This window comes from Atta colombica, unplaced genomic scaffold, assembly GCF_001594045.1.
Source record: "Atta colombica isolate Treedump-2 unplaced genomic scaffold, Acol1.0 scaffold1, whole genome shotgun sequence".
In the NCBI taxonomy this organism is placed as follows: domain Eukaryota; kingdom Metazoa; phylum Arthropoda; class Insecta; order Hymenoptera; family Formicidae; genus Atta; species Atta colombica.
The window spans coordinates 1787118-1800433 of record NW_017259183.1 but is presented as its reverse complement, the minus strand read 5'-3'; the positions used below and the strand labels follow the sequence as shown (position 1 = coordinate 1800433).

At 31.4% G+C, this 13316-nt stretch overlaps 3 protein-coding genes across 3 annotated transcripts in view; 2 read left to right on the top strand and 1 right to left on the bottom strand.

Annotated features, from left to right (window-relative positions):
* LOC108694370 (NADH dehydrogenase [ubiquinone] iron-sulfur protein 3, mitochondrial) overlaps positions 1-826 on the top strand; it is a 1725-nt gene extending 899 nt beyond the window's left edge. Inside the window, exons 4-5 of the mRNA XM_018203803.1 lie at positions 97-342; positions 506-826. Coding sequence (XP_018059292.1) covers positions 97-342; positions 506-661 — 402 coding nt within the window. The 3' untranslated portion in view covers positions 662-826. The remainder of the gene's footprint in view (positions 1-96; positions 343-505) is intronic.
* Positions 1-7916, top strand: part of LOC108694381 (COMM domain-containing protein 5) — a 23788-nt gene extending 15872 nt beyond the window's left edge. Inside the window, exon 5 of the mRNA XM_018203814.1 lies at positions 7898-7916. The gene's annotated coding sequence lies outside the window, so the exon portion shown is untranslated. The remainder of the gene's footprint in view (positions 1-7897) is intronic.
* The window catches only part of LOC108694362 (monocarboxylate transporter 9), an 11756-nt gene continuing 1050 nt past the window's right edge, over positions 2611-13316 (bottom strand). Inside the window, exons 2-5 of the mRNA XM_018203793.1 lie at positions 9401-9613; positions 8559-8685; positions 7190-7369; positions 2611-4557 (exon numbers count right to left, since the gene is read on the bottom strand). Coding sequence (XP_018059282.1) covers positions 3315-4557; positions 7190-7369; positions 8559-8685; positions 9401-9613 — 1763 coding nt within the window. The 3' untranslated portion in view covers positions 2611-3314. The remainder of the gene's footprint in view (positions 4558-7189; positions 7370-8558; positions 8686-9400; positions 9614-13316) is intronic.

Here is a 13316-nt window from a genome sequence, read left to right as displayed (position 1 = left end):
AGATATAAACCTGAATATTTTACATTGACGTACAGTTATAAATAGACAATAAAGATTTTACTTATAAATAAGTCATTATGCTGTTTATCATTACAGCTTGTCTATAATCTGCTATCATTGAGATATAATTCACGCATCAGAGTGAAAACATATACCGACGAGTTGACGCCAGTTGATTCTCTCTACAGTGTATTTCAAGCTGCTGATTGGTATGAGCGAGAGATATGGGATATGTTTGGTGTATTCTTCTCGAATCATCCCGATCTTCGTAGGATTCTTACAGACTATGGCTTCGAAGGACATCCACTGAGGAAAGATTTTCCACTCAGTGGATATGTTGAGGTAATTATTCAATAGTTGTATATCATTTGTATATCATTGTTTTTAATGTTTCATAATTGTTTACAATTTCATAATTGTTTACATTTTAAAGAATCTAACAGTAATTTTTGTCCTAAATTTTAATTATCAAATTTTATTAAAAGATCAATGATTTATATTTCAGGTTCGCTACGACGACGAACATAAAAGAATAGTGATTGAACCATTAGAATTGGCGCAAGAATTCCGTAAATTTGAATTAGCCGCCCCATGGGAACAGTTTCCTAACTTCCGGGAAACTCCAGCAATTGCTGAACCTATCTTAAATAAAGAAAAATAAGTGCTTTTATTTCGATCATAGTCACTTAGATCATAATTCGAATAAGCAAGTATAAATATATCGATAAAGTGTAAAATAAATGATAATGTTCTCTCTTTTTTCTTGTGAACCATTTCTAAGTGCCTAATTCGGGCATTTGTTTTGGAAATATAGAGAATAATGTTACAATTGTATTTATTTCAAAACACGATCTAGATTGCAACATTTAAGTTATTTTCTCAAAAATTTATAATCTTATGCTATTTTATATCGATTAATTTCGACTTCACTTTTTTATTTATAAAATAAAATTATAAAAATATAACAAATGTGCACAAATTATAGTACGCGAGAATAAAAGACTAGAATTTAAATAATTTTTTTAAATAATTTGAATACGTAACAAATTAATAGGAAAAATGCCAATGAACTCTGTTCTGAAACATTAGTTTTATTCTGTGTATTTGTATAGAGTTATATAAACATAATATATTTTTTATATATTACACATTTTTACAAACTACTTATGATCTACTCATAAGGCATTGTTTCCGGCGGATTTTTGAAGGGCCTGGAACGCGAGTCAAATTTCTTTCGAGTGTCGTAAGACAGAAAGAAGTAAAATCGACATTTCGCCGAATATATTCTGCTTACACGACCATACAAGTAGTTGTACTTCTTGCGGATCCTCTCGATTTTCTTATTCTTAATTTAGAAAAAAAAGGGCAGCCTCTATTCGAAAGTGATTCTCTTCTTTAATGACTAAGGCCCCTATTCTGTAATTTTGAATGATAATAACAAAAATTGTTGTATTGTTGTGCAAGTTTTGTACAATGGTAAAAAAAAGCTGCGCAATGACAATATAACAATATCGTTACTGTCGTTAAAAAGTCACAGAATAGGGTGATGATGATTCCTTGTAATGTAGAACCCACTTTCGATCACTCTAGCATTAAAATAGCGTTTATATACGAGTTTTTAAGAGACTATGTCTACAGTGTGTGACGGTTTACTTTATTATAGGCCTACATAGACATTGGTATACGCGCTAAATTACCTCATTGCATTTTCATTCCGAAATTAGCAGCAGTTTCTCACGACTGTTGTTTCTCTTACTAAATACTCGAATAAAACTAGATTATAGTTTTCGTACCGGTGGAAAAATTTTACTTTCAGAGAGAGGACAATTACTTTTTTCGGATGTAAGGCAAGAAATTTTTTTTCAAGAAAGGACGCGTTCATGTTTCTCAAAAATTCTTATCTCAAAATATTTATATAAATAATCCGCTTTATAAAGATGAACTACGATGTGTAAGATTGCATTGTGCGATATCTCATCGCCGATATAATAGACAATGGCATATGTTTGGCGGTAAATGTGATTAAATTAGATGTGATTAAATTAGAATCTAAATTACTAGCATAGAGTGAAGTCAATTCCATTGGATGTAGCTTTTATATCTTAAAATAAATCGATATTTCGTCTCGTGTGATTTTCCAAAATCAAAAAATAATATAATAGATATTTTTAATTTTTTTCATTCTTGAATATATAAAAGAAGCTTATTTCAAATTTTTTTACATTCTTATTAAGTATTATTCATTTTAAGTACTTTTTGCATTTCATAAGCACTAATTTTAAATGCACTTTGTTAATCTTTGTCCTCTCAATTTTGAAAATTTTTCGTTTTAATATCAAAATAATATTGAATTTTAATAAAATCATCTTTACCTATTTTGAAAAGATGAACGATAAATTTATTATTAAACAGAATATTATCGAATATTATTATTAAACAAATTTATGCTTTAATTTTCTTCATTTTAATCTGCATTATAAATCTGCACATGCAATATTCCATTTCACATCATAAGAAAAATGTTCTAAATAAGAATTACTTCACTCTGTACACACAATAATCAAAATTGCAAATGAATATAACAGTATTTACAATAAATTACTTTCCTCGTTCAAATTAACTAAATATAATGACAGTATAGAACAAACGTTTTCGTTTCGTTTTCCGAAATAAACGTTTTATACGAATTGATTACTTATGTACAAACATCAACTAATTTCTCAAGACAAAAAAGTGCTTGATATATAATAAGAATTTTTTCCCACATTTACCGCATCTTGGCGATAAATGATAATTATTGTAATCAATAATTATTCAACAATTAATTATCGTAGACAGTTCCGTGTGTAAAGTCGTCGGACTAAGCGAAACTTCAACACTTCTTTTTGTTATAACTCGCTCGATCCGAAAACTTCGTCAATGTAACTTCAATACATGACATTCGTGCTAACATCACAGTTTATATTATATTATAATATTCGATCACTCTCTCTCACTCTCTCTCTTTTTTACACACTTAAATATACGCTACTTACGGCTTTTAAATGACCGCGCAATTAAGCTCGTGCGTGTCCTCGCAAAATGTCGAGTCGCACGCAATTCGACGGTTTAACTTCTTTTTTATAATTTTATATTTTATATTTAATTTTATATTCTAAAATTCATAAACTTGGATGATGATTTTCTCGCTCGCGTATATATATTTACGATTATTCCAAAAACTTAAATTCGAATATGTAAAACGAAAAGACTATGATTTTCAGATACTAATGACGAAGATAAACGTCTATACTTTATAATGTTTATTTGGTCTATTATATTTTGTCTATCCTGACGGGCTTTTCTAACGCTGCCTGTCTCTTCCGGATGAACGGCACCATGATCCAAAGAGATGAGCCGAACACTAGAATGATGCCTAGTATACTAAAGATTGGTCCATAGCTGCCGATCTGCTCGAACACTATACCGCAAATTGGCGGTCCCACCAACTGAATGACACCGTTGACGAACAACGAGATGCCATAGGACGAGGTGAGTTTCTCCGTGCCCAGCATATCAGCCATGATTACAGCGGTGATGCCGACGTAGATGCCAGACGCGAGACCAAAGAAGGCGCAATAAACAGACAGCATGGTATATGTGTTGGAAGTGGGCATGATGGCCAAAGAGATCCCGGAGGCGAGCAGACCGCCGACGAAGTACCAATGCTTGGGCATGATCTTGATGTCAGAGAGAGCGGAGCCGCCGATACGACCTACCAAGTCGAGCATGGAGACGATCGACAGTAACAACGATGCGTCCCAATTGTCGAAACCTAGAGAAATAGCATAAGCTGGCAACAAAATAACGAAATTAGTATAGCTGATGGCGTTAGTGGAATTGGAGATGAGGATGACGAGATAGATGGGATCTTTGAGCAAGCTGAAATCGAAGAATTTGTTCTGTTGATCCTTTTCGTCGTGCTCGCGTCGCTTCTGCTCCCTTATCGTCGACTTCCTGGTAAATGTGCTGGAGATAGCGTTCAACGTCAACGTGGACGCACGTTCTGGGTGCAGAACCGACAGTGTGCTACCGTGATATGGCGTACTGACGTAATTGAAAGACGACGTGCTAGGTGAGTGCAGCGGTGACCTCGTCGTCCTAATATATTTGGCGGATTCGACCATGGCACCACCGCGCTCTGGCACGGCGTGTAACGTCGGAGTGCTGTGCATCTGTCCACTGATCTCGCGTCCAGTGGGCATACTGATCTTTCGCGTGCGACCTTGCACTGGTGTGTTCTTATAATACTCCAAGGCAACGCTCGATGCGCTCTTCGGCACGATTGGCGCAGCCTTTTCATTCGTCGAGTTGCTCAATGATGCCAGCTGACTGTTGCCCTTCTCTGTCGCTTGCTCAGGACTGCTAGTGACAGTCACTGACATAGTCTCTCCATTATCATGCACCTCGCTATCATCTGGAGGCCGAGCTGACACTAAGTGCCATTCTACTGGGTGGTACAGGAGCGCGCTCGCCCAGACATTTAGTGTGACAGCACCCATTATTAATACTGCACCTCTGTAAATAGACACACACAGACCTTAATCAACTTATTGTTATTATCGTTGAAAAGAGATTGACAGTTAACAGTAGAGCCAAATAGAATGACTGCAATTACTAACTACTAATATATATGTATTAGAGGATTGCCTTGAAAGTCGCTATTTTTTTTGTTTTTTTTAGCATTTATTTCAATAACAGAATGTGTAATACTTCAATCAAAGTATTTGTTCTCGGAAGCCATGACTTTTTTCCACTTTTCTGGTAGAAGTTGAATTCCCCGAAAGAACAATTTTTGATTTTTGGAACAGATGGTAATCCAATGCTAAATCCAGAGAATACGCTAAGTGCAGGAGAACCTCCCATTCGAGCTCCATCAATGTTTGTTTATGGCTACAGCAATATGGGGCGTTGTATGGAGAAGAATTACATTCGGCGATTTGATGCAATTGATGATCGTTTTTATATCAAATTATCATTCAAACACTCTAATTGATAACCAGAGTTGACTATAGAAAATGAATTCAAAAATTCTCTGACTTTTTCAGGTTTTCCAGATGAAAATGGAAAATTTTCAACATTTAGATTCAAAGATTGTAGGAAAGCTAATCTATATTATTAAAAACAACGCAAAAAAAGCTTAGTAGCATAGTAAAATTTTGGAAATTCAAGTCAGCAAAAAATATTAGGTTTTGGAAAAAAGAATGCAGTTATGACGAAAAAGAGAGATCAAATAAAAATACTGAATAAAATATAAATTTTAATTATTTTGTTAAAATCATTTAAAGTGCACAAATTTTGAATGTATTTTAATTTTGAATGTATTTGACAATAAACGTCAAATATATTCAAAAAATTATAACAATTATTTGGAATAGGAGCAGTTTAAGGAAATTGTGAGCAAATTTCAAAATTCCAGACTTATATTTTTTTCCGACTTTCCGGTTTTCCATGACCAATTTTAATTTCCTTTCCCGATTTTCTTTTCCCGTTTTTCCAAGTCTGTGGCAATTTTGATAACATTCAGCGATGATTGTTACATTCGGTTTCATAATACAAAACACCCTCCATATCTCACAAAATACTGAACATTACTTTGTGGATTTCATTTTAGAATCGATGTTGTTTGGTTAGCCAGGATCAACCTAAGAATGATTTTTTGCATTTTAGATTGTCAAAATAGATCCATTTTTCATCATCTGTCACGATACGCCACAAGAAACTTCTTTTTATGCTTTGCAAGTAAAGAAATTGAAATGTTTAAATGGCAATTTTCAACAATTATGATAAATATTTTCCTTCTTTTTGAATCCTTCTCATAGCTCGTAAACGTCGTGAAATAATTTATTTATCGACTTCAAGCTGTTGAGCCAATTCTTGTGTTTGAGCAGAATTTTCTTCCAATAGAGCTTGCAGTTGTTCATTTTCGAATTTTTTCGATTGACCTGGCCATTGTCGTGAATATCAATCACTTTTGAATCGTCGAAACTAAGAGTGCACTGAATATCCGAAAAGTATCCGGTATTCGATATTATCCGGCACTTTTTTTACTATTCGACCGGTCATTAATTGGATCATTAATATCCGGGAATATCCGGTTAAAATTTTACATCATTAAATTACATCATGTTGATTTTTTGTACATTGTTGATTTTTTGTTATATAAAAGTTCTATAAATAAATATGCATATTCATAATGCTATAATATCTTATATATTATTGCAAAATTTTTTTCTTGATACAATTCTTTTCGCTCCCTTTTTTTCTTTTTTTATTCAGCCTTTTTTTTTTAGACGTTATCCGGAATTCGGTCAAATATCCGGAAAATATCGGATATCCGATTCGAAAAATTGCTTTTCCGGATATCCGACATACGATATTCGATATTACGATCCGGCGCATCCCTAGTCGAAAGTCGAAACCAATCTCTACATACTGTTTCCGATGGAACAAATTCATCAAATTTCCGCAAGCAATCGATGAATTTCAGATGCACTTTTTTTCAAATCAAAGTAACGTAGAAGTACATATCGGAAAAACAACTTATCATTTTCCATCTTAATCGATTATAGAACAGCATATGTATAAACAATGGCATTTGTTTACTATTTTAATGGGAAATGTTCACACTTTTCAAAATGACATAAGTAATAGATGTCTCTGATCACAGCATACGCAGCTAGAGCCATCTAGACGTGAACAGCGGCTTTCAATGCAACCCTCCTAATGCGTGCATAGTAACCGATCGAAAAATTATAAATATAAGGTTGTTTTTACAGTAATTTTATTTGTTACATAGCGCCAGTGTTATCAGTTTTCGATAAATGTGAGATTAACTTATATTTATCCTGTATATTTATTCTCTTCTCTCTCTTGTTATTCTTTAATATTATACATAAGAAGCTATTGTTACAATTTAATCTGATGAGCGCTTAGATAAATCAAATTTGAAATTAATTAATAATTTAATTATAACATTTTGATATGAAAGCTGTCTTTTAAATTCATATTTTTTTTTTATTTTGAAGTGATATTTTCAATTTTGAATGATAAATTTATTAAAAAAGAAAATATTTAGAAAATATTAATTTTATTCAGGTAATAAAAATGTTTTAATTATTTGTCAAACAGTCGACAAACATCGACTTACCTGTAACCGTATTCTCGTAAAAGAAAACCCAGAACGGGCGGAAGAAATATTGAACCTAATGCACTGCCAGATATGCAGAGCCCGTTGGCGAGTCCTCGAAACCGTACAAAATAAGATGTCACAATATATACAGTTGGAGGAAATGCTAATCCAGCACCCGTACCTACGAATACACCATAACTGGAAACAGAGGAAATCGCATAAGAAATATTTCTGTATATTGTAATATTGTATTATAATATAATCGGAAGCGTTACGAAGCACTAAGCAGGTATCGCTCCAGTAAAGCGCAAAATTTGGAAGGACGCAAAACTTTAATAGACAGCGCTACTCTTGTAAATATAAAGCTCTACCTTACTTGATATTTTAAATGAATTAAAGTTAAAAGTGGTTTTCTGGAAATCTTTTCAAATTTAGCAATAACGTTATGAATCTTATTAACTGTGCCAATATCTGTGCAATTGTAGAGGCACTTTTTTCAAAATTAAAAATAATAAAGAATTTTCTGAGAAATACAATGAGAAATACAATGAGAAAAAAATCACAGACATAGTCATGCGATAGCTATGATATCAATTAAAAAAGAATTAGCGAAGTCTTGATTACGTAACAATTGAAGATGTAAGAATATTTTCAAAAGCTAAAGCGAGAAAATGTGATAATATATGTTGTATGTATTAAGTGTCAAATATATTATTACAAAAGAAAATATGCAATTTATTGTATTCGTATTCTTGTATTATACAAATTGATGGAAAGTCCTTTTTTTTAAGTTAGTTTTTTTGTTAATTCGTTGCTGTTGGTGAGAGATTGGTGCTTCAGAGAGCAATCCTTGTGATGGAGCGTAAAAGTAATTCCAGCATAGGACACCAAAGACATACAATCGAAACGCCTCCGATAATAAATATATAACAATAATGTTACGCAACGAATAATATTTCGAACTCAAAAAACCATACAGCTTCAATAAAGTCAAAAAAAATAAATTGAATTTTGCACTTCTTTGTATTTTCTTCATACATGAATTTGAATACTTTCTTTTTTTTATGTCGTCGCTCATCTTTATTAATACCGAATAGATTCATTTGAATATTTGCAATTTGCCTTTGTAATTTTATAATTTTTCTTTCTGTAATTTTATTGGTAAAATTTTTACAGTAATGTTATCTTATTAAGGTAAAACTAAATACAACGAGAAAATTATTTTAATAAAATGTTTTTACTGAAATCTAGAATTTCTATTTTTTTAAACAAAGATATGTGTTTGTGTTTGTGTGATACAGATTACTTTTTTATGAAGATATTCGTTGCACAAGATAATGACCAACTAATTTATCTCTATTTTATATGAAAAGTAAAACTATATTACCTAACGCATAGAAAGGCCACAGAGTTCGCAAAATAACTCAGCATCATCCCCGCTGCGGCGAACGTCCCTCCTATTAAAGTTACCGTACGATAGGAATACTTAACCGAAAGTACACTAGAGAGTGGGCCTGGAAACAATAAAATGTCATTGAAAATATAATAAATACAAGACAACAGCGATGTTTACTTAGAAACTGTTTATACAGATATATTTATATTAAATTCTGATAAATGATGGAATTTTATCGCGATTATCGGTTTCGTTCTTGTAAAAAGGCATTGTGCAGTCAGTTTGATCCAGATTGTCACACATCAAACACACAATACGCGTAAAGATAAAACAAAGTAATCCCTAACTATATATTTGAGAGAATTCATCAACGTGATCCATAATCTACCCGAGGAAAAACGCGTAAACATCATGCAGACAATACATAAAACATAAGACAATAGATAAATTAAGTACGCAAATATTTCCCGGAATTTAGCATTATCTTTTTCCTTTGCAAGAATGTAATGTACATAGCTCGCAGCGTGTATCATGACGTAATGTGAAAGTTAATATAATGATTGCCAATAATTCTAGACTTCTCTCTCCTTTCATTATAAAAATATCATGAAACTGTAATCAAATAACGTAAACACGGCTTTGATGTTTTAACGTTTCAATAAGACGTGATAAGCAAAGATAAGACACACCTAAATATTTAATCGCGAATTACGTGAAAACGAAACTGGGACAAATTTCGAAAAAACGGAACCCTCGACCTGAGAGAGAGAGATGTCTAAAAAAAACGTAGACCCGCGACCTCGAAATACTCAACGGCGCGCAGCGTTTCTTACCCAGCGAACTGTATAGGAAGTAACAAAGCGACGGTATCCATGCAGCTGCCGCTGGTGACGCATCAAATATGTCAAGGAATTCGACGAACAATACCCCGAAAGACTTGATAGTGCCGGGGATGAGAAGGTTGACCATGACGGCAGCCAGGAGTATCAGCCATCCCCAGCCTCCGTCCGGTGGGACTAACTCCTCTTCTTTTTTTTCATTTTTCTCTGTAATTGAGACAAAGATCTTTCAGAATCTCATTATCAATTCCTTTAAAAATCTTTACATCGCTTATATATAATCATACAAATCATTGTTATCCTCCGCGGTCATTTTTCCGCCAATTTAATTTTAAATATTCTTTTTTTTTCCTCTTTTTTTCGTAAAGAAGTTGAGAGTCAAGAAGTCAAGAATTTTTCTTGTTAAAAAAAATCGATACTCCAAAGTTCAAGTTTCGATTGCCAATAGTTTATAATTTCTGATTTCTGCGGACTTTGTACTTTTTTAACGTCATATCGAATTAAGTAAATGTAAAAAGTAAAATAAATAATTCTTTAAAAGAAATAAATAAAAAAAAGTCAATATGATCGAGACTAGATTTGCCTAATAATAGAGAGTTTTTCTCGGAGTTTTTGCAATACAGTGAACGCTAAAGTCACGTTATCTTCTTCTTAACAACTAATTGAGAAAAGGATAACGTAATTTTAGCGTCCTTCGTATTTGGATCCACGTTATTACAAAAACTCTCTATTATATGTAAATTCTCTATTATATGTAAATTCTAAATACAAATTCTAAATACTTTCAATTATACAAACTGCGTGCTGCTTATTGTCAAACGTGAAAAATAATCACAAATTGAAGCTAGAATAATATTATGAATTAAATTGATTGATTTTTTAAATGAATTATTTTTTTTAGAAGGATTTCGCAATTGCTTCATGAAATATGTTTATCAAATATCATTTTATTTGAGAAGTAATACGAAGTAAGATCATTATTTTTATGATTCTTTAAAGCCTTACATCTTTGAAATAATGAAAAAAATCGGAAATTTTTTCGCTTAAATGATAGTTTATACGTGAAAATAGCCCTACTAGATGAAATGAAAAATTCAAAGTTACAAGTTGATTCTTTGAAGTTTTGTCCTTATATAAAAAAACAAGTTTTTCTCAAAAGAACATTTTTCAATCAAAATACATCATAACTTTTACAATTTTGCTTCGATTTATTTAAAATTTGCAAAGAATTTTATTAATTATCTTTGTTAATTATCTAACAAAATACGTAATGATTTTTCGCGATTAAAAACTATATTGTAATATAATATAAATTTTTGTGTAAAATTTTTTGATTAAAAATAATACTTTTTCCAAATGTTCATAAAGAAGCATATTTCTGAAAATCTCTGTATATTTCTTTAGTAAAAAATAAAAATTCTTGGGCAAACTGTTTCGTGATCATCTTGTACACTGGTTATGCGCTCGTTAAAAACCATTGCAATCTATTTAAATTGAATGCAGTGCCATCAAAAAAATATTTGTGTACACTTCATATTTTATATACTTCAACATATATATAATGAATATCTCCTTATAAATTTTTAATTTACTTTATCTTTTTTGCAGAAAAAATTCTCTCCAAAAATAGTCTTTCTTTAAAGGGTACACTATTAAATTTATAATATCAAATTTAATCTAATGTGAGTCACCCTTACGATTATTAATTAAATATATCGTTATTTTATATTAAAAATAATTAAATTTGGCATAGATTTAACAGTGTACAAAGTGTAAGATCTTAAAAAGAAACCAATGAAAAAAAAAAATTGGAATTTCTTTTACTTCCGACAGTGTATCACGCGAATAATCGCTCAATATGTACTCAGTAAACAAAATATAGAATTAGCATGATTAGTTTATACGTTATTAATCTTGTATAATCGGTTCGCGAGAAGACTGAACAAACGGCAGCAATTAGACCATCAAACAACAAGTACATAATAACAAACGTTCCCCCGGCATATTCTGCGACAAGAACGCATCCCGGCAATAACAAGATGAAAATTGGTATGCTAATGAATGCTAACTTTCTCATATTTATTATTATTGATTTTACGAGCGAAGCCGGCTAAACTTATCTAATATAAAAGGGAGAGACATTTGCACGAGCGTCAACATCGCAAACACAGTAAATCATACCAAGTGTGATATGAAAAGTCGCGCGATTCATTCTAGAAGGAAGGAAAGACAATAGTTACTTTCCATTTACACACAAGTGAAACTGAGTCTGAAGTGAGCTGAGTATTTTATACTCAGATTAATGACATCATTACTTGCTTACTTTGGTAAAAAGTTATCACATGTACAACACAGATTCATAACCTCACTTTGAAGTGAGTTTACGAGATTCACTAAAGCATATGTCTCGTATAATCTTGTGCAGCTTATAGATAAAAACTCAGTTGAATCTTATTTGTCAGAATGCAAAAGGAACGCGCATTTAACTGAATTATGACAAGTGAGAATTATCTGAGAATCGTGTAAATGGAAAGCAACTAAAGTAGGCAATCCACATATGATTGTATTGTGCATCTAGATAAAGGCAAGTTGTAATTTCTCCTGTCGCCGACAAAGAGCAACATTCATTGGTATGCAACATTGTAATACCAGCCATCTCACACGCGGAAGTCATTTCCGTTGCGAAGTCATTTGATTTTTATGCACGAACAATAGATGAATTAAAAAGGGTCGCACGATGACAGGAATTCAATTTACGTAAACGAGTTCTTTTAAATCTTTGTAATTTTTAACATGATTTCCTTTTCTTTCTTACAACAAAAATTTCTCTTAATTTTTTAAAACTTAAATCAAAAGATTCTTTTACGGAAGGAAATACCGATATAAATTATTTCATTTGTTTTGTAATTTAAAATTAATATATACAATTTAAAATTAATATATACAATAATCAAATACAATATATAAACAATATTTTTTCATCTATCAGATTCATTATTTAAAATGTCGGTACGTTGGAAAAATCGAGGGAAGAATAAAACAAAATGGAAAGAAATTCAAAATTTTTTAAATTAATATTAGTAGCTAGTTGCGCTCTTGTACATAAAATAATTTCTTTTAATTTTTTTTTATAATATTATAACATCATTATTAAAAGATTTATTGACAGGGGAAAAAAACGCCGAAAAAAATTATTTGCTTTATTTAAAACTTACATATTTAGTATAAAAAAATAAAATATTTCTTAAAAAATACCTAACTCTTTTATTATTAAATCAGATATTTGAAATGTCGACATCGAGAAAATAGAAGAAACGAAAATAATTTTCAATTTTTAGAATTAATTTACTACCTATAGCAAATTTGGTCACACATTTTCTCTAAGTAAACTTATTTACACGTTTTAATATCCGAAAAGAATGATATATTACGGAAAGAATTATAATGCTTTCAAACGTATAAATCATAGTGTTATATATATATTCATATCACAGACTGAACATTATCATTATATTAACAAACTATAAAAGATTTTACGACGCTAGTATATGACACGACGATTACATCCGTTTTACTGACTCTCATTTTATCTCTTGGCTCTTAGGCCAATTTTTTATCCAATCTTTCTATTTATAAAAGATCTATCTATATCAGTCTCGATCCCAAATGTTATATGATCCTAAAGATGCAGTAACATAAAAATGGGAAAAGAGAATAGGAGCAAATAAAACTATTCTTATTAGTGTAAAAAGTTATAAGTGCAGGCGCGATAAAAAGTCAAAAAGTAATGATAACATAACAGCGAGATAATTTGATGATGCAGTCATATTGTGATAAGAAAGAAAATAAAAAAAATGTGAACCGTGTCAAGCACTATGAATTGTGTCATTTCTGATACGTAGACATTTTA